The sequence below is a fragment of the Ursus americanus genome, chromosome 16, assembly GCF_024610735.1.
Source record: "Ursus americanus isolate L20-20 chromosome 16, mUrsAme1.1.p, whole genome shotgun sequence".
NCBI classification, from domain to species: domain Eukaryota; kingdom Metazoa; phylum Chordata; class Mammalia; order Carnivora; family Ursidae; genus Ursus; species Ursus americanus.
This window is the reverse complement of record NC_142142.1, coordinates 40,984,615-41,011,340: the sequence shown is the minus strand read 5'-3', so window position 1 is coordinate 41,011,340 and position 26,726 is coordinate 40,984,615. Positions and strand designations below refer to the sequence as shown.

General features: G+C 46.6%; 1 protein-coding gene across 7 annotated transcripts in view; it reads right to left on the bottom strand.

Annotated features, from left to right (window-relative positions):
- The window catches only part of ETS1 (ETS proto-oncogene 1, transcription factor), a 128,700-nt gene that overhangs the window by 39,321 nt on the left and 62,653 nt on the right, over positions 1 to 26,726 (bottom strand). For 3 of the 7 annotated variants that reach the window (XM_045783771.2, XM_087868287.1, XM_045783772.2), the window contains exon 4: positions 1,427 to 1,528. The exons of 1 other annotated variant lie outside the window; for it this stretch is intronic. In XM_045783771.2, the coding sequence (XP_045639727.2) occupies positions 1,427 to 1,528 (102 nt within the window). Of the gene's footprint in view, positions 1 to 1,426; positions 1,529 to 26,255; positions 26,721 to 26,726 lie in introns of those variants that run through there. 3 more of the 7 variants (XM_045783774.2, XM_087868288.1, XM_045783775.2) reach the window with 3 other exon arrangements.

The following is a 26,726-nucleotide window of genomic DNA, read 5'->3' as shown; positions in this document are numbered from 1 at the left end:
TCACAGAAAAGGAAAATAAGCCTTCAGATTACGGTGCTTACATCTAGGTCTACATTTTATTTATCGGCCCATTTGAACCACAGAGCTGGTATGAAAGCAACACTGCCTTGATCCGGAAAGTGAGGAAGTTGGGTCAGAGAGAGACGAGCTCAAATCAGGACGGAAAGCCAGACCCTCGGACTCCCCTGTCCTACAAGCAGAGACCGCAGGGATCGTTCTTCCTAATGGCTAATGTCCGCAGGAACTTATAACTGTAACTAGAAGTATGCAAGAGAAGGCTGGGGATGCTGGCAGGCATCCAAAGGGCAGTGCCAAGCTGCCTAGAAAGTCCCAGTGTGGGAAAGAAGGCATCTTTACTCCTTTAGATCAATAGAGAAAAATGGCTGTGGCCAGGGGCTGCTCACTCTGACCCCAGAGTTGACGGTCCCTGGAAAGTTGTTACTGGTCTCTAAGAGGATTTCCCCCGTGAAGACTTAATATCTCAGAAGAGTGTGACAGGGAATCTCAAACCCCATGTCTGTTGCTCTCTCTATCACTGGTGGACGAGTGGATTGGAACTAGGGATCAAGAGACCTGTCAGTGTCCTCTTTCTCCCACACTCCTGATTCTAAATCCTGTAATAGGCCCTAGAAACTTGGCAGACAGGCCTTCCAGTGGAGGGAGCTGGTCTAATCCACAAAGCCTCTGGGCTGAGGTTAGTGCAAAGAAGGGAAATGAATGTCCCTCCTCGGCCCCTCCGCTCTGTTTTCACAGACTTAATGATGGGACGGAGCAATGAGGGCCAGGCAAGACTGAGCTCCCGAAAGCAGGGAGCAAGATAGGTGCCCGTTCTGGAACCACCCATCCCTACCCAACAGTCCATCGCTGTCCCATGTAAGGGGACACCAGGAGCTCTGAAACAGCTCCTATCAGTTAGGGAAACCTACAACCAGGCTTCCACCCTCGTCTTCATACCCAGTCTCCGACAAGTCACCGGCCAATAGAAAAAAATCCAGTCCAAAGAGGGGAGGAAGCAGCAGCACAGAAAAATCCCCAATTTGCCCTCCAATGACCTGGCTGACCAAAAAGGCAAGCCAGTGTCCAGTTACAGCCTCTCAGTCCTGCTGCCACCGGGGAGTGCACAGGGCTTGGGTACCACGTCCCACTCAGAGGTGGATGCCCCTTCGCAGATGGAAGCCGCCTCGGGACAAAAGAGATGGTCCTCAGCGGAGGCAAAGCACACTCACGATGGCCCCGGGAAACCGGCCCCGGGGCCCGCAGCCGGGCCTGGGAAAGATGCCTGCAGAGAGGGCTTCTGAACATCCTAACATCTGTAGGAAGTGACTTCAGTCCTCTCCCGTCTTCCCTCCATCCACCCCTGCCCCATCCCCCAAAAGGAGTTTTAACACATTATTACCACTGAAGTCCTGAGGATTTGGTGACTCACCAGGCTCACACATGGTTCCAATGAGCCCTTGACCATTACATGGTAGGGGAGCAGGAAAAACAAATGAAAGCGGTTGTAATTCGGCAGCACCGGAGTTCAGACCTGCCAGACAAAAGGGATTGCAGGCATGTTCCCAAATCCGTTCAGGCACCTGACATGCAAAGCTATTTTTAATCACTGGATTTATTTCTTTCCTACGCCCTCCACCATCCTCCACCTCAGCAAATGTTTCGAAGTCAGAGCAAAACCCAAATTAATTCCAGGTGTTCAGGGAAACCCAGAGAGGCTCTTCCGTTCCAGAATCTGAGCCAGAAAGCAGAACTGCCCCCTGGGTCCTACAGCTGAATTTTCTTGCTCTCTACTTAGAGTGGTTCAAATCTCCTACCCTACACATTGGGCAAATGGCCTGAAAGAAGAAATATTTGAATGAGTGCGCCCTGCTGGAATGACTCCTCGATTCTTTGTTTTTTTCTAGCAGCCCTGGCAGGAGAAGGTGCACGAGGACAGGTCTCCAAGAGCGGCGAGATGGAGCATTCTTCTGTTATCCAGGATTCTTTCCCCACCTTGCACGGAGGATTAAATTAAATTAAATATGTGTGAAAATACCAGAGCCTAATACATAAGAGGTGCTCAGTAAATGACTGGTGACTTGGACAGAACTAAAAAGTATCCCGTAAAATACCAAGACTAAAAAAAAAAAAAAAAAAAAGACACGATTTTATTTCCTAATGCTTTGAGAGACAGCAAGGAGAAGGAATCTGGCAATTTCCCCAGGTACAAGTAAAGCAACTGAGAAAATAAGAAAAAAATGAATGCAAAAATCCAGTTCTGAGATGTCAATGGAAATCAACATCTCCAGAATCCGACTCTTGAAAAGAGAACAGACTAATCTCTGACCTATTCTGCACCCTCCCGTCTGCTACGGGGAAACCTGTTACGCAGCAATATCGTCTCAAATGTGCCTTGCCAGGACATCACATCACAGCTCCAGGATCCAACACACCTAAGATGCTTTTCGGTTTTCCGAAGGTTCTACGAGTGCCATTTCAGAGGCCATACAGCACAAAACAAAATTGTAATTTGGGGCTCAAAACACTTTTCTAGATGTTTGAAACTTGCCAAACCCCAAGCTGTGTTTTACCCCCGTCATTCACGTGCCCTTCAATGAATGACACTCTCACGATTTAAAAGAATGTTTTAACTGTGGAGATTTGGATTCCTGCATAAAAAGGGACAGCTCAACAGAGTACTTTGAAGAATCATTGAAAGTTCTGACATGACCCTTTCAAGCCATTTACTGACCATGTCCCATGCTTCAGATCATTTCCGACGTAGATTATTACCCTTGACTCCCTCCGCACCACACATTTTACAAGTCCTGAATGTCCCAGAACCGTGTGACTTCTTTGTCATGAAAAATACAGAGAAAAACACAGAGCCCCGTTTCTGTATTACTCAGGAGGAAAGCCTGAATTGGCCCCTTTCAGCCCCAAAGCTTTTCAGATGGCCACAGGAGCTCCTCTGGGCTCTTCTCCTGTCTTACACTTCTGAGTGAGGCCAAACTCCTGTCCTGCCATCAGCGAAAATCCTCATGACAGGACTATAAGGCTTTTGGAGCCAACGTGGCCCAGGATCACCCCACTCAAAGAGACTCGGGAAAATATCTGACACGTTCCATCTTGCTATAATCCCAGCTTCCTCTACGTCGAGTTTACACATGGGCCTTTGATGCCTCCCTCCCCGAGACCCTGGAGATGCTGGTTAATTGCGCTAAGCAATTTACCTGCACTTCACTTGCCTCTGATCTTTCAGTACTGTTATCAGAACAGAATTTTACGTTTTACAGCACCTTTTTCCTCGTACTCTAACAGGCCCCTGAAAACCACCGGGTTTGCCGTATTATCTCCACCACATAGGTGAGGACACCGAGGCTCACAGGGGTCACCTGAGTGACTTTGCTAAGATGGTCAGGGCTGTGCGGTGGTCTGACCGGCGCGCAAACCCAGACCCTCCGATGTTAAAGCCAGGTGTGTTGTGCCCAGACCTATTCGCAGAGGTTAAAGCAGGGGCGGCGGAAATGTTGAACACCAGGACAGTTCTTTCCGTTTCCCCCAACATTTTCATTATAGAGAACATTCCTCCGTGAGAAGAAAAGCGCCCCAATCCCTGAGACCCTCTGCGGAGAGCAGCCACATCCCCAGAGCGGAGGGGCCTCTCTGCACATCCTCCCCTAACCCACTCAGCTCAGGGCCCACCTGACACTTGGTCTGGGGGGCAAGACAGGCATGGTGGGGGGGTGGGGGGTTCGTGAGGATCACCAGAAAGGCCAGGCTGCTCAAGGTGGAGGATGAGAAGTTCTCTCCACGGGCAAAGGAAAAATCTGGGCAAACAAATGGAGTGGAGCCCGTTTATTTAGGCTGGAAGAGGTAAAGTTTTTCTGCACTTTTGAACTGTTTTCTCAAGGCCTGCCTCTCCCTCCCACGCAGGAAACAAACACAGAGACAGGCCTCTTGCAGCGAGGGCTCTAGTCGCTGAAGGCTAGCCCAGGAGAGGCAGAAGGAAGAGGGGCGCGAGGTGGGCGGCAGGGTCCACGGGGCGGGGGGGCAGACAGGGAGGAGCTGGGAGAGGAGTAGGAGGGGAAGAGCTGGCAGGGAAGGCAGATGGCAGAGAAGGAAGAGAGGGAAAGAAAGGAGAACGCAGAGGAAGGAGATACTGGGAAATCTTAAACCAGAATAAAGGCCAGAGAGCAGAGTGGAAGAGGGCTGGGAGAGACAGCAACTTCCAATTAATGATGTTCAGAAAGCAGCATTTTTCCATAAATTTTGAAAGGAAATTCTCTCTCGACTTTCTTATTTATTTATACATTATATAAATACATTTTTAAACCAAAAAAGGACCCTTTTTTCCAATGGGAAAAAGCCTTGTCTGAGATGAAAGCCAGTCTTCAAAAACCCCTTAGAGGAAGCTGAAACCCCACATGTCTTGGTGCTACAGAAAGAAAAACAAAGTGGACATTCTTCCTGTGTTCTAAGGCTTTTTTATGCAGATGTGTTTTTCTTTTAATAAATAAATCTGGACAGAGAAGGAAAAAGCATACTCATACACATTCACACAGTGCAACTGTCTGTTTTCAACCCAGGGAAACCACAATGAAAAAGAAGAATACATAAGTCCACATTCCCAGTACAGGGACAAATATTCTCAACAGGGAGGCCACAGCCAGTGACAGCTATACAGTCTAAGTACGCAGCCCGCCCAAGCTCCCCAGATGGACAAAGGATGATGTGCTAATGAGTAACGACAAGGAGAGGTCGGGCCGGACCCAAGACCCAATCACCATCCTTCCCAGAAGGGCGCCCAGCGGTCCTTTAGGAAGACACCTGACTTGCTAAGACATTCAGTTGCTCTGCCCTTTTTGAGCCACTCCATTTTCCTCATGGACTGCAGTCACGATTTCTTCATGATTACACACACACTGAGTTCAAATCTGCCTTCTAATGAGGTCTAGCCTTTGACTCTCCTTCTGTGGGTTGAAGCCACGCATACGAGTTTCATCCTTCTTCCTCTATCGCTTTCCCAACTGCTTTAACATCCCTTTGTCACCACTTCTATCCATGTTTTTAAATTCCTTGGTGGTTCCTTCAAGCATTCATGATGGGCTGGTTCTGTCCCTGTCCCTGCCCCCACCCAGGAGCATTCCTGCATGCCCATGTTCCTAAAGAGCATCAAGAACATTCCCAGGAGAACATGATGTTCTTCAAGAAGAAATGAGACCATCCCCCTACTCTGTGCACTTCTCTGGGCAGCGACCAATACTGAGTTTTCCAACAGCTACACGACAAAGGCCACTCAAGGTACACTGAGGCTGAACCAGTTCTCTATCCATTGACTGAATCTTATTAACCTCAGTGTAAGGCTTCACATTTATCCATATTGAACTGGACCTCGTTTGTTTTGATGCCTGTTTCCAGGTGCAGAGGTCTTTTTTTATATCATGAATCTGTCCTCATCCCATGAGCGTTGCACCATGTGCAACTCAGTATGTTTTCTGTATCCTGCTTTAATCCGAGCCCCTGATAAAAATGTTGAAAAGGCAGTGACCAAGTCCTGAGCCCCATAACAACAGAGATCATGTATCATTCTGACACTGACACGTTCATCAAGACCCTTTTGGGTGTAGCAGCTCAACCAGTTACAAGTCCTGATTTTACCATGGTTGAGTCCACGCAGCCTAATCCTGACCACAAATATATCATAGAAAGACCTGGACAAAAGCCTCAATGGAATAAAAATAAGATTAAAAAAAAAAAAGATTCAGATGCTGTGCCCAATGTGGGGCCAGTTCCCCCCAGGTTCTCTCTAAGTGCCAGACAAGAGCAAAGGCAAGCTGAGGGAAATGGAGCTGGGATTCAGACCTGTGAAGGAGAGAAAGACAGAGAAAGAGACCCAGAGAAGGAGGGGGGTGGGAGGGAGGCAGGGAGAGAGGGAAGGAGGAAGGGAGGGAAGGAGAGTGAGAGAGAGCTTGAGAGCCCTCGTTATAGCCACTTTGCATCCAGAAACAATGGGCACTTAGAGAACAATGGCTACAGACAAAGTCTTGGTCTATTTATATCTGCCACTGTTAGTCCCAGACAGGAGGAACTGGAAGTCTGCCCTGTATGCACAGCTCCAACTGGACCCGAGCTGGGAGGAAGATGAGGTCACCAAGAATGTTGCCTGCTTAGAACAGGCTCCTTTTCTGCTTGCATAGTTTCTTCCTAGCCTAAAGGATCTCTTTAGGCCAGTAAAGAAGTTTGCTTGCCTACTGCTAAAATACAGCCACGGCTGAGAAGGGTTGGTCACAATCGTAACCACTGCTCAGCCAGCCCAAGGCAATTACTGCCTTTCTCTACAGAAGTCAAAGGAAGGTGGGGATGTCAAAGGAAGACCAACCAGTAGATGGAGGTCAACTCTATGGTTCCTGATACAAGAGTCTTATCAGATCTGTTCATTACACATATCTCAGAGCACTACAAAAGAGCTTTTTTCTATGGGAAAGTTCCCTCCTCACCTCTTTGGAGCTAGCACAAGGAGGCTAGGAGCTGAAATTCACAGATTTGTGTGTTTCACATCTCCTGAAGATCTCTGCCTCCCCTTTAGTTCAGCCCCTTCTGACAGTCTCTCTCTTCTGGAAAGGTCATCTTCTGCTCTAACATGACTTTGGAGTGATCATCAATTCCAATCCTTCCTGTTACTTATATTTTCTTTTGTAGGGTTCCACTTTTCTTTTAAGCTTTTATTTTATTTTATCTTAATTCTAATATAGTTAACACACAGTGTTATATTAGTTTCAGGTATATAATACAGTAACCATGTTACTTAGATTCTTAATCCTCCAAGAAGCAGGCTAAAGAGAATCATCAGTGCCCTCATCAGCCTGTGACAGACACTAAAATGAAGATGAACAGAGCTGAGCCAGGGAAGAAGGGGTGGGGACACAGGAGTGAGCCCTGCAGGTGGTCCCCCTGCTGCACCCTTGCATTGTCTGTTTCCCCTGACGGCCCTCAGCATCCACAGGCAACCGGTAGCCAGCAACTGCGCCTCCTGGATCCAGTCCAACCTGACAGCCTCCTAGAATCCTAAGTGCAAAGCTGGCATCTCCCAAAATTCAGGGATTCACAGAGATCCCCTGAGGAGTCATTTCAGCTTCCCACTCATGCCTATCCTACCACCACCTCCCCTCCTTGCTCCTAGAAAACCAACTCTAAGGAGGCCGAAAGGAACCTAAATAAGATCATTTTCCTTTTTTTCATTTAACTAGCTTCGGATGTGTCATTGAGACCATCCCGGGTCACGTCACCACATTCACAGGGAACTAGAGGCAACGGTTTTTAATGTAAAAGCTTAAGCTCCGAGCAGACGAGTGCTGGACAAGGCTGCAGTGGGTGCCACCAGCGAGTGGTCTAATGTGATGTGCCGTGTTCCTTCGCCACCCCACCCCCACCCCCAGTGAATTCAGAAGGGCCTGCGTCAAGACGCTCAGAGTTTCGGCCATCTGAGCGTGGTCTAAGAAACTTGAATTACAGGCTAGCTGAGATAATCTGTGCAAGGCCACCACATGCAAACGCTCCTGTACATCTTTCCTACTAGGCAGATGGTGGAGACTGAGACCCAGATGACACATCGGACCACCTAAACTACACCAAACTGAAGATCTAAGAGGGCGCATGGGCCACCTCTCCTGCCCCACTAAATTCATTCCAACACTGCCTCCTTGACCCGCTCCCCACCTCCTCGCAACGTCCTCCCAACAGGCTAAAGGTTCCCTTCTACTCCAAGGGCCCTGTCATACCATCCCCGGTGCAATTCAAGAGAGCCACATGGGAGCCACATGGCAGAGTGGGGAGAAGGCAGAGAGACACACATTCCCACCCTGAAGTGGGGCTGACATCAGAGGAGATGCAAGAATTCCCACCCATCGTATGTTTGGCAAGTGCAGGAGGCAGCCCTTCTCTAGACCTCTCCATCAGTCTTCCCTAATGCCTGCACACCAGATAAAATGTACCAAAGACTGATGGCATGGCCCGAACGTGGAACATCTGGAGTTTACAGCATCAGGCTTTATGGATTCAACAGCTCATGAACTAAAGGCCGCACTCAGTTCAGTAAATCCAAATGCACGTTCCTAATGAGGAATCAGAAATCCTGTTGCTTTGAGGGATTTAGGTAATAATTGCAGGGCATGAGCTCAAGTGCCCTGAGCTGCTAAGGAGGTAGTTAGGACCCAGAGAGATCGCTTCAAAGGGATTATGGGTATTCTCTGTAAACCATCGGGTTCACTGCTAAACCTATCATCTGAGGCTACCCCAAAGTTTGTTTAGACCTACCTAATCTATAATTTTGGCCCCTATAGCTTCAACTTTGGCCTTTTTTATGGTGTTGGGCAGTGACTGTCATCCCACCCAACTCTACTTGTGTGTTCACACTTTTCCTTGGCTCTGTGTTCCTCTATATCGACCTCACTATGGCTCTATGACACGTAAAGCCTTATCTGGGGCCCAAAAGCAGGAAAGAGGAATTTATAGAATTTGCTATAAAACTTTAACAACTCCTTGGAGGGATGTTCTCCTTCCTGGCAACTCGGTGTAATTATAAGATGAATGAAAAGCAGGCTGTGGGTAGAGAGGAGGAGGAGCCGAGCTCTGTCACTGGTCAGGGGTCCCACACTATTCCCGGAACACAGCCTTAGATGGCCCTTCAGACGTCAGCTAGATCAAACCCTTTCTTTTACAGACAGGGAAAATGAAACTCAGAGAGGTAACATCAACTTGCCTTTGGTCACAGGGTTACTAATTCTAGACCTCTTGACTCCCTGTCCAGTATTTTTTTTTTCCCTCTATACCATTGTTGTTTATCCCTAGCAGTGCATGGGGAAGGGGGTGGTCTCCCTCCTAACTTTACCACTATGAAGCCCTGGTTCATCCTTCTGGACAAACACTGCTCTTCTCCAAGGTCCTAAGAATCAAGAAGGAACGATGCATCCAAAGATCTGAGAAACGGGACTGGGGACTGTATAGACCCATGATGCTACCTGTTCCTACTCCAGACGATAAGCTTTCAATAACAATGGTCAGGCTCTACTAGAGAAGAGTTTCCCTGGAATTCCAATACCAATTCCTTGGTATTCCAGTTGAATACCAGGAACTATAAAGCAAGCAACCTTTAATACCTAATTTCAATTGCATGATACCACTGCATATAACAGCTCTAAAATTTGAAGGTGCTGTTCCCATCAATCCAGACAGAGTGAGGACAGCGGTTAATTTTAGTGATCTAGTGACCTTTATCTGAAAAGCACCAAAAGAACAGATGACCATCATGCTAGTCAAAGGTCTGTAACACTACCATTCAAGTCCCACCAGTATTCCAAATACAGTAATGGAGACACAGTGATAGGGTTGGGGGATACAACCAACCCCACCGACAAAGCCAGAACATAAAATCAGGGGCATTGGCCTGTACATTGAACCTGATGCTTCTAATTAATGAGGCCATATGTCTGGCTCAAAAGGCCATGTCCGAAAGCAACATCGGCAGCTCCAGTTCTAAATGAAATCCATTTAGAATGCAGGGAGCTAAGGATTTAGGGGGAAATACACCTAACTGTAATCTCTTCGCCTCTCCAGGGTTTTTTTTTTTTTTCTCTCTCTCGCCTTTCAGAACAGGCCTAGCCTCTCGGCCCCAAACCTTCTGACCACCCCACCGCTGCCCCACAGTGTCGCCCACGCTGGCCCAGACCAGACCGCCCCGGATGCCTCTCCCAGTGGCAAACCCTTGTGGCCGAGAAGTCGCCAGGCAGACCCGATCTCCAGATCAATGGGTGTGATAGGCCAGCGGGTGGAGAGCAGAGAAAAAGTGATCAATGCAAAAGGGGAAGGGAGCAGAAGCCACTCTCCATCTGCCCATCTGTCTGGTGGGAAAGGGAGACTGAGATGCGCAGCCCTCAGCCCTCATCCGCTGCTAATAAATGGCTCTGCCTCATCAGGAAGCCATTAGGAAATTGCAGCCACCACAGCCCTCAGCTCTCGGACCGAACGGTCTGCATGCAGATGGTGAAAGCACTCATTATCTCTGCCCAGACGTCCACTGGCTCACTACCCGGTGGAGCCGAAGCAAGTGAGCCACCAAAATAAAGCTGGGGCTTGCCTGATGAGGCAGCAGGCAGCAAGAAGGTCCTTAGAGCCTGGGGACAGGCAGAGAGCACCCCCGCCCCCAGGAAGTGCATGGAGCATCAGGGGAGAGTAGTGGGGGGGCTCTTATCAGGACACATGGGTCCACCTCCTGACGTCCTCTGCTGGATAGCTTTGCCAGCATTCCTTTATTCAAAAAGAGCTACTGTCTGCTAATGGGTATGGTGTGTTGCAAACGGACTAGAATTATGTATCAGTGATGGCTGTACAACTCTGTGAATATACTAAAAACCACCAAATTGTACACTTTAAAATGGTGAATTTTATGTTATGGAAATTAAAATCTCAATTTTAAATATATATGTGTCTGTGTGTATATATACATATGCATATATACGTACATATATATATATATATATATTTTTTTTTTTTTTAAGAGCTAGTGAGCCACCTGCTATGAGCCAAGCAACAACTCTGTGATTGGTAGACACAGACCCTCCCTTTTCGTGGGGGGAAACAAACCTCACACAGGCCCCAAGCAATAGCCACACAGTCACATCTTGTGATGAGCGACAAAACGATGACTAAGACAAAGGTTTTGCAATGGAGACAAAGTGAGGTGGGAGCTGGGCTCCAGAAGCTTTGGGGAAGGGGACAGGAACCGGCCTGCTGATGTCCTCTGTAGGGGTGCAAGACAGCGGGAGTGGGGGGTAAGGTGTGATGTAGGACTCCAAAGGATGGCATTATAGGGAAAGGGAAGACTGAGGGGCTGGGACTGTGCCACGAGGAAGCCTCCTAAGATAGCACATAGGCTCTGCCCACTGGAGACCAGAGGAGAGGCCGGGCAAGCTCCACTTTCAGAGGCCGACTTGCCGAGTCTACAACTTCCGGTGTCTACAACTTCCGAGGCGGGGCCACCTAGGCAAGGCCTAAAGGGAGGGCCACAGACCGGGAGCAAGCAGAACGCCTCATGTTCCCCTTACCCAAAGATGTCCCCAGAAGACACTGCCCAAGCACTCCTACTTCGATCTACAAGCCTTTCAAGAAAAAGCAAATCATTATCAGACCTGGTTCTTTCTGGACGTTTCTCTCCCCACCCCTGGAGGGAGACAGAGGAAGCGCAGGCAGAACAGAGCTTCAGGCAAACAAACCCTCCCACCCCCACCCCCGGGCCAGGCTCACTGGATGTGAACCGGAGGAAGGTGCAGTCACAGCACTGTGACCAAAAGAGATCTTTTGGAAAATTCTTTTCCAAGAGGGATCATGAGTTTTGTCCCCTGGAATGCCCCAGAGCAGTTCTGATTGGTTCCGTGGCCTGACTCAGAATGAGCACAGCTCCACCCTCAGATGAGTAAATAAACTGACCCAAGGAAGGGAGGGAGAGAGAGGAGAATGAGAACAGACGGGCGCAGGGCAGGACAGGAACCAGGAGAAGGCAAGCGCTGACCCTGGGGCAGGGAGCAGACAGATGAAATTTCGAGTCCGTTCCAGAGACGGGTGGTGTGGCAGAATTCAAGGAAGAATTCTGAGCCTTACACCCCACTCCAGTTGGGAGACAGCCCTGCCTTGGCAGCCTGCTCATTGCTGCTTTATAATATACTGAATTAGTCACTGGATTAGCAAGCACGTTTACACACACTGGCACACAGCTGTTTAAAGACACAGGATCCCCTTTTCTAGGTGCCAGATTCTGGCTATAAATTGACCATTGCAGTTGGCAACTGGCAGACTCCAGAGCTGCATGGTTTCTACAGACATCTTCAGCTGCAAAGCATGTCAGGGAGATTCAGCTAGAACTGGGGAGATCTAACAGGCATCTGCTGGAGGACGGAAGGGGCAGCGTGTGGAAAGGACACAAAGTGGGATTTTTCAGTCCTGAGGCTGATTTATCTTCAGGAGGTTGCCAAACAGATTCACTGGCCTGGACCTTCCCAGGGAGGAGCGAGCTCTGCCCCTGGCTTGCTCTTTTCACAAGTAGCAGAGGCTCCGTCCGGGACCTCGACTGCCTAAGGTCGCTCCCAAGGAAAGAAAGGATCCCAAGGCAAAGAAGGGAGTCCTTACACAGCTAAAATCGTTCTGTGCCCTCCCTAATAAGCTGCAATTCCAAGAAACATCCTTATAGACGAGGCAGGGGCAATGCCTGAAAATAATGCTTTCGGGTTGGAAACGTGACCGAAGTCCTAACTCAAGTTTTGGTTAAGTATGCGTGAGAGGAAGAAGATATTGCTAACTGGCCACAGGGACTGCTCTGGCCCGCTGGTTAAGGGGGTGTCGAGTGGAAAATTTTCTGTAACCAGGTTAACAGTAACCACAGTTTTAACAACCACTGAAGTCATAAGAGCGCTGTCAGCAATGCACACGGTGGCCGACAAGATAATGATAAAATACCATTTATTGAGACCCTGTGGCAGCGGAAAAGTATTGTCTCAAATTTTCTCAAATCCTGACAACAGCCCTGAAAGCTCTTTATTAGGTTCTCCATTGTAAGAATCAGCAAAAACAAGGCTTACGGAAGCTAAATACTTTGCCTAAGGACAAATCAGCAAGCAGAGTGTCTGAATTCAAACCCAGGGCCAGCTCACGTCAGGCCTGCTGTTCCCAGGACACCATGGTGCCTGCAGTGAGGGACATCCTCATCACCCACATAATGAACGGCAGACTGTGATTTGGGGACAAAGATGACTTTCTACGGAGCAACCTAAATGAACCTAAATGCAAATCCCTTCCCTTGCACTTAGATGTCTCATCCACCAAATGGGAAAAAGAGAATATAGAGAGATCTTAAGATTATGGGAAGAAACTTGTGGCATACGCAAATCCACCCGGCAAACAGAAAAAGCAAATACAATTTCTATAAAAGGTACACTGCAGTGAGGCATTTTGAGAAGATTTGCGAAGAGATTTGTGACGGGTTTGCGTAGGAGGAACCTATCTTGCACCACCAGCTTTTAGAAATTCAAATATTAATTCCCTGGAATTGGTGTGCCCATAAAAACACTGAAAATATTCTCTTCTTAGAAAGCAAGGCAGCCGAGGGCCACCGGGAGATGGGACTCATCTTTGCTCCTCGCTCGCTGTCTGCAGCATGCCTGCGAGCAGCACAACCCCACCAAACCCTATGAACCCAGAGGCAAGTCACCAGGGCCCAATCTCATTTTTAAAGAAACAAAATCGCTGTTTTGTTCGTCCAGCACCCCAAATCCTTTGGAGACACTGAAGCCAGTTTGGAATTTCACATTTCCCCCATCAGCCCATCCATCACAAAGGACTACAGGTGAGGGCGTGGAAAAGCCACAAAGCCCCCCTAAGAGAAACCTTCAAAAATTCAGAAATAAAGCAATAGATACTTTTTTTTTTTTTAAATCTGCAATTGAATCAGAGGTTAACTGCAGGTCCGCCATGTAGACACTGATTCATTCCATGTGTGTTTATTTATCTACAAACATTCCTGTTGCATCAAGTGGCCTCAAGGCCTAGACTTGTGCCTCTGAACGTCCCCTCCCTGGAGAATTCTCAAGCAAGGGTGGAGCTCTTACTTCTGTCCTCGATTTCCCAATCTGGAAAATGGGGGCCAAAGCCTCAGTTCTGTAGGTAAGCTTGGTGAATTTAGTTGGTGACTTTTCATTTGTGCATTTTGAATTTGAAAAGGCGTAGTGACAATTCTAGGAACTTTTTTTGGGGGGGGGGGCTTTCTCTGTATTACATATCCCAATGGTAGATATTTATAGATTTACTGAATGCTTTCTTCCTTACCCTGACAATAACGAGGAGCCTGAGGGAGCCCTAATGCACAAAATGATATTCCAAAAACAAAGCCTCTGATGAGAATGTTAGCAAATTCTCTCTCCGAACAGATTCTAAGTTGGGAGGACTTTGTCATTGCAAAGATCTAAGCTCAAAGTTGTGACTTGAGAGCTCTAGAACCTTGGCAAAATTAACTGAGCCTTTCTGAGACTCAATTTCTTATCTTCAAAATGGGGGATTAAAAGACCAACCTCACAGAGTTGTTTAAGGAAGGTGATTATTAGGGCCAAGCACCCTACCATTCTCCTGGCACATAGTAGGTACTCTATAAATATTAGTTTTACTCCTCTCACTCCTCCAAACTGAAACCCAGATACATACAAAGACCAAAAACAAGCACCAGCAGTTTTGAAGAACGTTTGGTTTCCATTAGGAGGCAAGGAAGGTGTAAGATTGAACTCTTGATCTGACGTGAAATCAAGGATGCGTTTCCTGTACACACACACATGACTCACCCTTAGTTCGTATGTATTCAGTATCGTAACTCTGTATCATATCTCTCCTTAATTTAATAACATTTCTTGTATCACCAGTGACTCCAGAGTACTTTCTAAACCTGAGCTCATGAACTCTCCCACTCTCCCAAGGAGAGGCAGCTCTCGCAGGAGGATCGAGCACCCTTCTTCCAAAAGAGAAGAGCGATGTCACAGAGATGTGGAAAGAGAAGAGCAATGTCACAGAGATGTGGCAGTGTCTGGCATCCCGGAGTAAAAAGAGACCCAGCTCTCCTCATTCCCACACCAGGCAATAAAAGGTAAAAGGATAACCACCTATAAGAAGACCTGCCCAGTTTCAAGCACAGAAAACATTCAAACCGGGAAAAGGTAAGACCACGGGCTCCTTCGGCTTGACCCAAACTCCCCACAAGTGGAGAGCACGAAGCCAAAGGTCAGGTTGAGAAGGAGACACACTTCCAGCCACACTAAGATTCGCCTTGAAAGACGAGATCTTCCTGGCAAGCATTAAGTTTAGGGCTGAGATTCAAAGTGCCAAACTTAACATGATTATCTCTGTTTTTGCTGCAATCAGGGGTACCACCCTCTACTCCCCATTCCCATCTCCTCTTGTCCTACAATCCAGAGCCCTCCCAAGGGCACTGCAGGCTACTTAGGATTGCATTCACCCCGAGGAAAACAACAACATGCCAAGGGGATACTTCTCAGTGTAACAACCTGTCACCACCTTGGAACGCTCTAGTTTCCAGAATGACCGACACAAGAGGGAGGGGGCTTATTTTATTGCTAAGGAACAACACATTGTATGAGTTTGCTCAACTCGGGCGTGTATATACCAGGTGCCATGGCAAATGCCCCTGCCCCAGATGGAAACTAACGGGGGAAAAAAAACCCCACTTATCTAAGATATCATTCCTTCTTATACACCTTTTTGACACAATTCTTTCTCATAAAATGCAGTATGAGATTCAAAGCTTTTTGTTTTTCAGTTTTTGGGGGTTTTTTTCCCCTCCAGCTACCTGAAGTTCCTGCTAGTCATCAAAATGGACCTCATTTGTTAAAATGGATAAACAGAGGCACAGAAGACTATATATTTCAACATAGCAAAACAGGTTGGACAGGGATTCTTTTCAAAATTATTTATATTTAAAAAATAATGTATTTCTCCAAGTCCAAAGTCAACCCATCCCAGAGGGAAACTGCATATTTATCTAGAAGCCTGCGGAGTAACTCACATTTTTTTTTTTAACTTCTTGAGAAGAAACTAACTTGCCATCCTACTTAGTTGGCCAGTGCGTTGGCATCATGGAAAGCTATGCAGATTTTTCGGATCCTGTGTCAGAGTCATCTGTGCAACCCACTCTGAGCTCACTAGTTAGCCAACTGTGTGGGACCCACTAACTACATATAAAATATGTGGGGGAAATCTATTTCTTACAAAAGAGAAGAGGGTGTCTTGTTGGCATTTCTGATCTCGAGCTAATGTTTATTACTATTATTATTATTACTATTATCATTAACATTGAATGCACTATGTACTCACCAAATCAAAGAAATAGTGAAAATGCGTATGGCTGAATGGAAATGTCAGGAGGTTTGGAGGAATACAGCTTCCTGTTCTAACTCTGCCACTGAACTGACCGTGTAAACTCGGGGGAAAAAATAACAACAACTCAGAATCACTGCTCTGCAGTTGTCCCATTTATAAAATGTTACTAATTAAAAAAATTACCTTGAGGTTCAAGTGTGGTGAAGTCACGTGTCTAACTGTAAAACTGCTACCAAATTATAAACAAGTATTAAGGGACTTGGTGGATAATAAACATGAAAGACCTGAGTGTTTCCCCCAAATTCTACAAGCATCCCAATATTTCTGCACATTTTGGAGGCAGCAGACCCGGAACTTCCGAGTAAGTGGGTCTAAATCTAGAGCCCTGCACTCACCAGCTGTGTGAGCTCAGGCAAGTTGCTGAACCTCTCTGTATCTTCCTCTGTGAAATGGAAATAATCCTTAGCCATTGGCAGTTAGTGTAAAATAATGAAGCCCTCAGCACATGAATACCCTCGCGGATGAATAATTAGCACCTAGCAACTAGTGGGGGGGGGAAAGGGGCAAGATGAGGGGAGAGAAGGACCCACATAAGTACCGGTAGATAGAGTGTACCTTGATACCAATGGCAGTTTTTCTTGTTTTTCCCCAAACTGGCATGCCGCCCTTAGACGCCTGCCGCTGACAGAAAAGGGGAAAATTGTGACAGGCCTTTCTCAAAGTGTAGAAATAACATCAAGAAAATGATTTTCAGATAACAGCTGTGTGCAGGCGACACTCTTCCACGGCTGCAAAGAGCGGCCTTTGAGAAGCAAGGCGGCCTGGGCTCGCCACGCCCCAGCACCCGCTTGTACCTTCAGGGACCTGGCTGGGGCCACTAAAGCAGGTGGTGTCTTTGTGGCCCCTGACTCGGCCGGACGGCCAGCGCCTGCAGAAGAGTCAGCTGCTCGCTGCGTGAACAGCCAGAGCCAGCAGGCCTGGGCCCTTCCCTCTATACAAACAGGAGGCAGGGGCCTTGACTGACCGAGTATGTCAGGAAGAGGCACCTCGGTGGCTTTCAGCAGAACGCATTCCTGCTGCCGGAGGGGACTGTTTCCCTCCCGAGCGGTGCGCTGAGAAGTGGCAGCTTAGACAGAATCTGCTCACTGCTCACATGCTCAGCCTGGAGGATGCAGCTGGGGCCGGCTGCCTCACCTACCGGACCCCTCCTTCCTACATCTCCTTCCTCCAGACGAGACCCCACACTGGAACTGCCTTCCGCTACAACTGTAGCAAAGGCTGATGGGACAAGGAAGCTGTTGCATCGAGGGGGACCAAGAGGAAGGTCTGCCCCTGGTCCAGTGTCACCCCAGAGACAATGTGCCCGGTTTCTCCAACGGCAAGCGACGCCGGGAACAGTTTCCATCACCTCCCTCCACGAGAGTTACTAACCTTCACAGATGTATCCCAAATTCTCCCAATGATGGACAAAATGTGAGGATTAGGAGAAAAACATCCTCATTTTGCCGACCTCTTGAGTGACATTCTATGCTCTCGCCCAGCGTGAATTATTTCAAATGTTCTCTAAAATCATAAAATGTCAGGGTAAAGAGAAATCTTACGGGTCATCTTCTCTGGTTCGTGTATTTGACTGAGGAAGAACATGAGGTCCAGAAAAAATGAAATGACTTGCCCAAGGTCACGCAGACAAACAGGTGCAAAGCTATGGCTAAACTCCAGGGCTGCTGACTCTCCAAGCAATGATGGGCCCCCCCAGAGTGTACCCCCTACTCACAATATTTATTCCTACTATGCTCCTAAGTCTCCCCTTACCATGCATGAATCCTCACTGTAGTCCGCACATTTAATTAGTATTCCAGTGACATAAGACAACTTTGTATAGTGTACAGAATTCCCTTGAGTTTTAGGCAAGGAATATCAGATAGAAAAAACATACAAATACTAGAAGTACAAAGGTCATCACATGGAAACTCTTCCACCAAAAATGTCCTGCTGATGGACTTTCTGAAGGGTATTTTAAAATCAGATTCAACAACACACTCTTATTTTAAACATGAACGCTAAGTAATGAATTACCCTAGCACAAAACTGTTATCACACAAAAATGGCATTCGATGAGAGCCGTTACAGTACCTACCACATAGTAAGAGTTCCTAAATGCTTCAAAAACCATGGATCTACAAACACTCCCTGGGCTCAGGAATGCCCTTGCCTGACCTAGATGTTTTATTTTCCATTCGTACCTTGAAAATAGGTACCTGATTGATTCTGTCATCTACTCTGAGGTTTAACGCCTATTCTGATAAACCGATACAGAGGTTTTAACAACTAACAGTATGAGTAGGAGGTAAAGTAATGCTACCAAAAAAAAAAAAAAAAATCTCTCTCAGAAGCCTATTCAGTAACACTTCTCTGTCCTTAAACCCTCCCTACCTTCAAAGGCAAAATTCATCCTGAGATTCAAAATGTTCTCACATGGGTCCTGCCTTCACGTTTCCTTCTCTCTTCCTTTTCTACAATCAAGGTAGTTTTCTTCATATTTATGTAAGCTTTTATTTTACTCTAAACTTTCGGCATTCTTCCCACACTGTTCTTTCTATCTAAAATAATCCTTTCCCTGTTCTTACGCCTCCTTCAAATGCTTCTGAAATAGCCATGTTCTCCCTGAAGTTGACCTGCGAAATTATTCTAGCCTAGAAGTGTTGCAAGAGAGAGCCCAACAGGCACAGAAAATATAAATAATCATTGATCCACATGCAGGTCCATAAATTCCCACAACGGTCTTCTTGCATTTTCAGCCATGGAAGCATGTGGAGCCCAGGGAAGATCTCATCTGATTTACCCCCACCAGCCCTGCATCCGCAGGGGATTTAAAGACCCCTGAAGAGATTCCACAGATGAAGAATGGAGAGCCAAGGTCACCCACCTGGCCACCCAAGACTAGTCCCTATGAGGATTTTTCCAAAAGTCTATGAAATAACCACTTCAATGCTTTTATTCATTTTCGATTATTTCTTTTTGTTCCTTTATGAGTTCTTTCATACTTTCTTACTCCTTTTTTCTCTGTCTTCCTTTTTAGCCAAAAGAGATGTTGCAATTGAATCCACCATTCCCTTCCTCCACTCCTAAAGCACTGAGGGCTTGCTTTTTACTTTTGTTTTTGTGTTTACCCACTTTAATGGTACAAAAAAAAAACAAAAAAACCTCCTTTTTTTCTTGCCCTTTTTGATCCCATCAGTAAAACTTCTCATCTTGGACAAGCATTAAAACAAAACAAAGCAAAAATGTTAATTGTCTTCACTTGTGTAATGATGACATTTCCCCCCTACTCAAAAGTTCATTTTCACACAAACACACCCCACACACACAGACACACAACACACACGACGTGCAAAAAGTTTACAGTTCCTCTGCAGAACCTTGCAAAGCAGAAATCAACAGCTTAGCATAGCTCCCCAGAGCTACCGAGAGGTTTCAAATGCTTGAAGTGAACTTGTTTGAGGTTGATTTGTAGTTGTTTCTCAGGCTCTGAGAAATATTATATTATGCGTCAAAAACACATTTAAAAATATAACTCACGGTTGGGGGAAAACCACACTGAACTTGAATTGTTTCAAACTCTTAATCTGGCCCTCGTAGCTTACTTTGGATGGTCTAAACCCCAAGGTTAACAATTGAGAATAGATAGTATAAAGAATATTATCATCAAAGTTCAGTGTCTAAATGGTGTGACCCTCATTTGCTGGGAGAGTCCCAGCTCACGTCCATCATTCTAGTATAATTATTCACAGTGCCCATTACATTCTGAAAAGTGTCCCAGTTTAGATGGTAAATTACATGAACTCACTACCTATACACCATTAAGATCTGAAATCCAATAGCCTAAAACCGGCCAATACTACTTTGGGTCTTAAAGCACCATCCAGGTCAGTATTTTACAATTCTCAGGGACAGAACTAAATGCTTCAGAAAAGGACAATTGAAAAAAGTTGATGGGACAGTAAGAAGCAACATGGGGAGCATCTAGTGACAGACTTGGACCCAAGCAGCACAAACTGGAAAGCACCCGGGAAATATGACAAAGTTGGCCAAATGATCAATAAATATTTATGGCTTGAACAGCAATATTTTGAGTGTGTCTGTAAGCATGGCTCCCTGCCAATGAAATTGGATCTCCTGCAACCTACACCACAGACCAATTTCTTTCTGTATCTGCACGGAGACTCTGAACTACACAATTAAAAGAAAAAAGTAACACAGATAGGCACAGGGCTTCGGAAAATTAGCCAAGTAGAAATAGCCTGCTTATGCAATTTGAAAAACATCTACTGACATTTTGAAAAAAAGATGTCTTGAACCCAACTGAAAAAAGCGAAGCCACAGACACATGACAAATAGAAATGATAGATTTGGGAGTTGTCTTAATGTTCTCAATGCTGAGTAAAGGACTGCTTAGCAGCTGTAAGCAAAGAGTGGGCCTAAGAGGCTGTGAACAGGAGAGCAATTCTCATCGGACATTCTGTACGAGCAGGGAAGTGGGGCCAACATTTCATTCTGGAGCAGCCAGATAAAAATATGGAGACTGTATTGTCAATATACAAATCCACCTCTATGATGACTGTGTGGGTCCCAGGATATTAATTACTTGGAGGAAATGCTCCCCATAAGGCAGTGATAGAGGAACCCATATCTTACCCAGGGACAAGTGGTCGGGGTGTGTGTTTCTCGATTAGCCAGGGGAGGTCGTGGAGGGCTGGTGGGTCTACAGGTAGAATCCCAAAGCTCGCCCTCCCTCCTTGTGCCAGGATAACTACACACAGTCCCCCGACCCATGAAATGGCCTTGAAAATACTACATTTCAGTTGGGAAAAAATAAAACGATTGGTGTGTAGACAGCAAATGTAGGGGCCTGTGGCTTCTTTTGGAAGCAGGAAAATTAAACTACTGCTGTATTAAGAAAACAAACTCGTTGCTGATCTATGTCTCTCGTGGGCCAGATTGTGAGTGAGATTATATGCAGAGCTGTGTCCGTGATGCAAGAGGCAAAACAGGCAGCATCAGGAGGCTCCAGGAAGGATGTGACCTTGGAAGTGAACATAATCGCCTCCCCACCTGTGAGAGAGAGAAGGACATCTGGAAGACATTGGAAAAACAAGAACCCTAGTTCTCTGCTTGGCCATCTGAGGCAAGCCTGGCTCGAACCTGCAAGCACCTTCCTAAAGCACCACATCTGGACTGGCAGGCCTGGAGCCTGCCCATGGAACAGGCCTCTCCCTAAGCTCAGGAGAGTCATGCAAGGTGGCAGGAAGTCCCGCACCGATTCAACCCCCAGAGCACCCACCATCACTGCTTTCTCATATGCCCCCTTTATATATATCTATATAGTTGTTTATATATAATTGTAATTGTTTGTATATATACACATATATATAATTGTTTATATATATAATTGTAATTGTTTATATACATATATATATATATACACACACACATATATATGTAATTGTTTTAAACAGCCCCTTTTAATTTCCAGAATTTCTATGAATAACATGGTGCTTTTGTTTTAGGTATAAAATGCCTGCCACAGCTTATCAGTGTGTAAGTTTCTAACAGTGTGGCCTTGGGCAAATTATGCACCTCTTTGAATATCATTTTTCTCATCTGAAAAATGGAGAAAATAATAGCTCTCCCCACCTGAGTTAGTGTGAAGGGTAAAAAAGTGTTATTTGATGTGGAAGTGCCAGGTACATAATGGGGGCTCCATAATTTGTCATTTGTGGATGGCAAGACTCTACCTTCCATGCCAGCTCATGGGATACCACTATAGCCACGGGTTATTCATTCCACAAACCGGAGAGATGTCTGTAATTACGCTGTTGCTACAGCCATTGTAGAGTTATCTGTGCTCTTTGAAAGAGAGAGCCCTGCTTTCCTGAAAAATCCTGACCTACACTAACCAGCTCTCTGCCTTGCAGAGCATTTTGCTGGAGCCCAGAGTGAGCTGGGTTCTGGGAGGCTGACCACGGGCTGGTTTGTCTCCTGGGGGAGGGTGGGGGTGGGGGGAGGCGGGTGGTGATCCTCCTCCAGGGTGGTCTGGTCTCTTTAAGAAAGAAAAAAAAGTTACATAGACAAAAAAACAGCAATACAAACCAACCAAAAATGCCAGGAATGCAAACTCTGCCAACCAAATAAATAAATAAAATGTGCGATACTTTATAAGAAGTGGACACGATGCCTTTCTCAACCCTGCATAACTGAACCACTGCTTTTTTCATCAGCCCTTCGAATGTCCCCCCGGCCCCTAGTCTTGGTGGCCTTCTTGCTTAGAGGTAGCACTGACACCCTCCATCACCCAAAGTGACTGACCGACCCCTGCCCCTTTCTTTAGCTCTGTGTTGGGACCTGGAGGTACTGGGACACTCGGCAAGTTACCTGGCTCACTGTGTTGGCTCTGTGAGGCACAGCATGGAACCCCACTGGCACGAGATCTCAGCCAAGGTGGTGCAAGAGTTCTTTTAACTTGACCCTTCCTGCCCTCTCAAAAAAGGAGGGGAGGTGCATAATAGAGCAGTAGCCCCTTATGAAACATTTCAAGGGCCCCTGAAAATTCTACACTGGTCAGGCTCATTTTCTGTCAACTTGTTTTCTAATTAACAGTGGAGAATTTCTTAAGGGTCAGTACTGTTTTAAGATTGTTTGCACATCAAGAGACACAATTCTCCTACCAGCCCTAAAAGATCGAACAGTTATTACACTCATTTTGCGGATGCAAGAGCTAGAGCACAGAGAGATGAAGTAATTTGTCCAAAGTCACACAGCTAGTGAGTGGCAGAGCTGGGATTCAAACCCAGACAGGCTGGCTCCAGAGTCTGGGCTCTGAACCACCGGGCTCGTTAGTCACTAATGGAGTGTGGTCCGTAGGGGACTGGAAGCACAGTGAATGAGCGAGCTTAATAGCCTGGGCAGCTCTGCCCTTCTCTCTTGTCTACACTGATGAAGACACAAAGGCTGACCAAAGGGACGGCGAAAGGAACAAATCTTCCTATCTCTAAGGGCAATATGAGTCCCTGATCGAGGCACATCCCCTATGGGGGTAGTGAACATCCAGAATTAGAACTCCTGCTCGTTGGGGCGCCTGGGTGGCACAGCAGTTAAGCGTATGCCTTCGGCTCAGGGCGTGATCCCAGCGTTCTGGGATCGAGCCCCACATCAGGCTCCTCCGCTATGAGCCTGCTTCTTCCTCTCCCACTCCCCCTGCTTGTGTTCCCTCTTTCGCTGCCTGTCTCTATCTCTGTCAAATAAATAAATAAAGTCTTTAAAAAAAAAAAAAGAAAGAACTCCTGCTGGTCTCTGGACATTATGCTCACCTCACCAAGAAGGTGGAATGGGGAAGGAGGGGAAAAATGAAGCGGCTCGGGAATGTATTTGCTTTGGCACCTAGCCTCCACCCTTCTCAGTAAGCTCCACACCAGGAGGGGACTCCGTGGACACTCCACTCTCCAAGGCTTTGTTTGTTTTAGCCCATTTAAGATCTGAGAGCCCCCCCCCCCCCCGCCATCACCTACTGCAATCAAAATGGTATACCCACTTTACACTTCCAAGGGATATCCAATTCCCAGGTTATTCCAAAATATATGTTAATTTGGTACTTAAAGCTGTTGAAAATCCTGGGAGGTCTCAATCTAGAAGAAATGTGAATAAAAGTTCTGGATCAGGTCCTAGCCACAAAGACAGGCACATAACCCAGGGCTCCTGTTTCAACACCCACTTCCTACTGACTCCCTACTGGCTCCCATGTATTGGGGAAGGTGGGGGGAGGGAAATCCTGGTTTAATTATTTAAGCCAGATAAGATCCCAAACTAGTTGTCTCCACACCTAAGAAACTAAACGACCCAAAGAATCATTCTGAAAAAATATTTAAGTCACAGCTGTGGACACAAAGCCACGCTGTGAAAAGTTAAACTTTAAACACATGTCCTATATGGTCTGATGGGCAAAGCAAATCCCCACTTAGTCAGTGTCTTCTCCACCCACCAACAAAGGCAGGCAGCCCTGGCCAGTGTTTCTTCTATCCATGCACCTGCAAGGTTAAGCCTCAACTGAAGTTTCTTTGCTGAGTGTTTCAAAGGTAACTTGCAGTATTACTCAAGGCAACATACACCGAGAAGTTAGAAAAAGGGACTGATTTTACTCGAGCCATGGGCTTACGAGATTTTCTTAAGTAAGTGACTTACCTTCTCTGGGCCTCTATTTTCCTTTCTGAGATATGGGTACAATGTTCACATATATGCTACTAAAAATCCAGAAAAAATACATAAACTAAAACTTCTATAAATTTTCAAGTTTCTCTATTTTCCCCCAAGACAGTCCCAGAAATCAAATCTCGTTGTGATGAATGGCAGCAGATTGCCCAATTTCTCTGACCAGCTGAAATTTTGTTGTCTCGAAGGCTGATTACAAAACCTGAGCAGTGGCTTGTCAGCCTTTTTTGAAAAAGAGAGGCACTCTAAAGACACTTATTATAACAGATTTTGACTGTAGGATTAGGGCTTACTATTCCCATTTTACAGATGGGAATGCTAAGCAAAGTTACTTGCCCTGGGATTTATTTTTATCAATAACCAAAATAACACCACCATATGCTCAAAATCTCTAATATATAATATTAAATTACCCCCCCCAAAATGACTTCAGCTGTTTACTGCGATCTAAAACACGTGTTCCCAGGGGCGCTTCTTCATTCCCAGCACAGAAATCCATTGTAGGTATGTGGACTGACCTATCTTACTCGATACTTCCCAGACAGCCAAATCTGTCTCTTCCCCATAAACGCGCACATAAACAAGCCATTCTTAAGGAAAGAACCTATTAGTTGAGTTTATATCTTTGCTGGGAACTATCCTTTCATTTCTTTGATACACGGCTTGGATCAATTGTGACTAACAGAATTCATTCTTGGCTTCCTTGAACCCCAAACACAACCAGCACAACGACATCCTTCCTGAACTATAGCTCTAAGTGCCTGAAATGTCTCCATGGTTCTAGTTGATCTCAGCATTGCTCTGACCGGCATCATCCTTGTGACAACAAACAAGCTTAGCCTTCTTTGTGCACTTCCCACTGGAACTCCGAATACTGGGGTTGAAGGTTCGGGGGTCTAACGGGAGAGGACAGGGCCATGTCTTCATTAACATTTCGGGAAGATCTCTCCGAAGGACAGAACATCAGCTTGGCTTGGAAGTTTAAGCAGATGAAGAAAGGGTTAAAATAAGCAACTGATGACGGCAGAGGCAAAGAAGTGTCAACCAAAGTCAAGAGCAGCTAAACTTACCAATAATCAGATACAACAGAGCAGCAGGTCACTGCAATTAATTATTTTCCAGAAAGCATCACCTTCTCTCCATATCTTATTATATATACCTTTACCTCTAAAATCACTCATCTTGGAAGGATAGCTGGCGGTTCCTTATTCTAAAAGAAAACATCTATTCTTCTCAAACTGCATTTATTCCAGGACTTCTGGACTCCGTGAAACTGCTTAGCATCAAAAATTGTGTCTAAGACAAAATCAAATCTCTTTCTTATCCCCTTCTTCTAAATCCTTCAAATCAAAGAGTTGGATAACACCACCCACCAAAGACCCAAAGTCACGTCTGGGGTCAGGATGTTTTCTCTCTTCTAACAGATCTTTGGTACCAGAGGACAAACATGTGGCAGATGAGAAAGATCTGGATAGGCTAAGTAACCTGCATGAATAGAATCAGGATGTTTCCAGAAGTTAAGATGATCATTTCAGTTCTCCTACCACCTCCTTGCCCTCAACCCAGAAAAGAAGAGCCAGATAGCAAAGGGACATGTGACAGAGGAGCTCAGGAAGGCAAGACGTTTGAAAATGTGCTTGTAGGCCAGCCAGTGAGACACTGTTTCGGCTCTTACTGCCCAGGGCCCTCCATCCAGCTCCAGTTCTGGGAGATGCAGGGCCAGCGGATGATGTCTTCTGCGCAGTATCCATCCCCCCTAACGCTAAGGAATAAGGCCAGAGCGTGCTCGCTCATTTGGAAAGATTAAAAAAAAAAAAAAAAACAGGAATGAGGGTGCTGGACATTCTATAGGCTTTTTCCCACTACTCACAAAAACACAGCTGTGAAAATAAATACCACCCCCCAAACAAGGGTCTCAGGCCACCAACAGTCTTCCTCCTCTTCTCTACCTTGCTCCAGCTACCACCAGCATCGCCTCGCTCAGGCAGAAACGCACTGCCTGGGAGGGAACGGCGGAAAGGGGGAGAAGCGGAGGGGACCCCAGCCTCTGGCCGAAAGCTGGCGTGGGGGCCTCGACAGTCACCACTCACCCGGAGAGGGGAAAAGCTCCAGATCGACTTTTTCCGTCTTGATGATGGTGAGAGTCGGTTTGAGATCGACGGCCGCCTTCATGGTGCCAGGAGTGGGGGGCAGACAGGATTATAGCAAGTTTGCTGTTATTCTTGTTGTTTGTCTTTTTAATGGGGATTAGTAACAGGGGAAGGGGGACGGGGGGAGTCCGACTTTCTTCCCTAAGATCTCAAATTCCCGCTGACTTTTCCCCGCGCCCAGAAGGTGCGCGCCCGGCACTCTCTCCCGGGAAGTTGGCACTTTGCGGAGAAGTGCGCGCGCCCCGGGTCCCAGCCTCGCCTGCGCCTCGCCCCGCTCCTCCTCGTCCTCGCCCCAGTCCTCCTCTCCGCCGGCAGGCAGCTTCAGCTCGCTCTCGCTCTCCGGAGCCGCGCTCTCCCTCCCTCTCTCCCTCCTCTTTAGGGCGTTTCTCGCGGCGCCGAACCTCGGCCGCC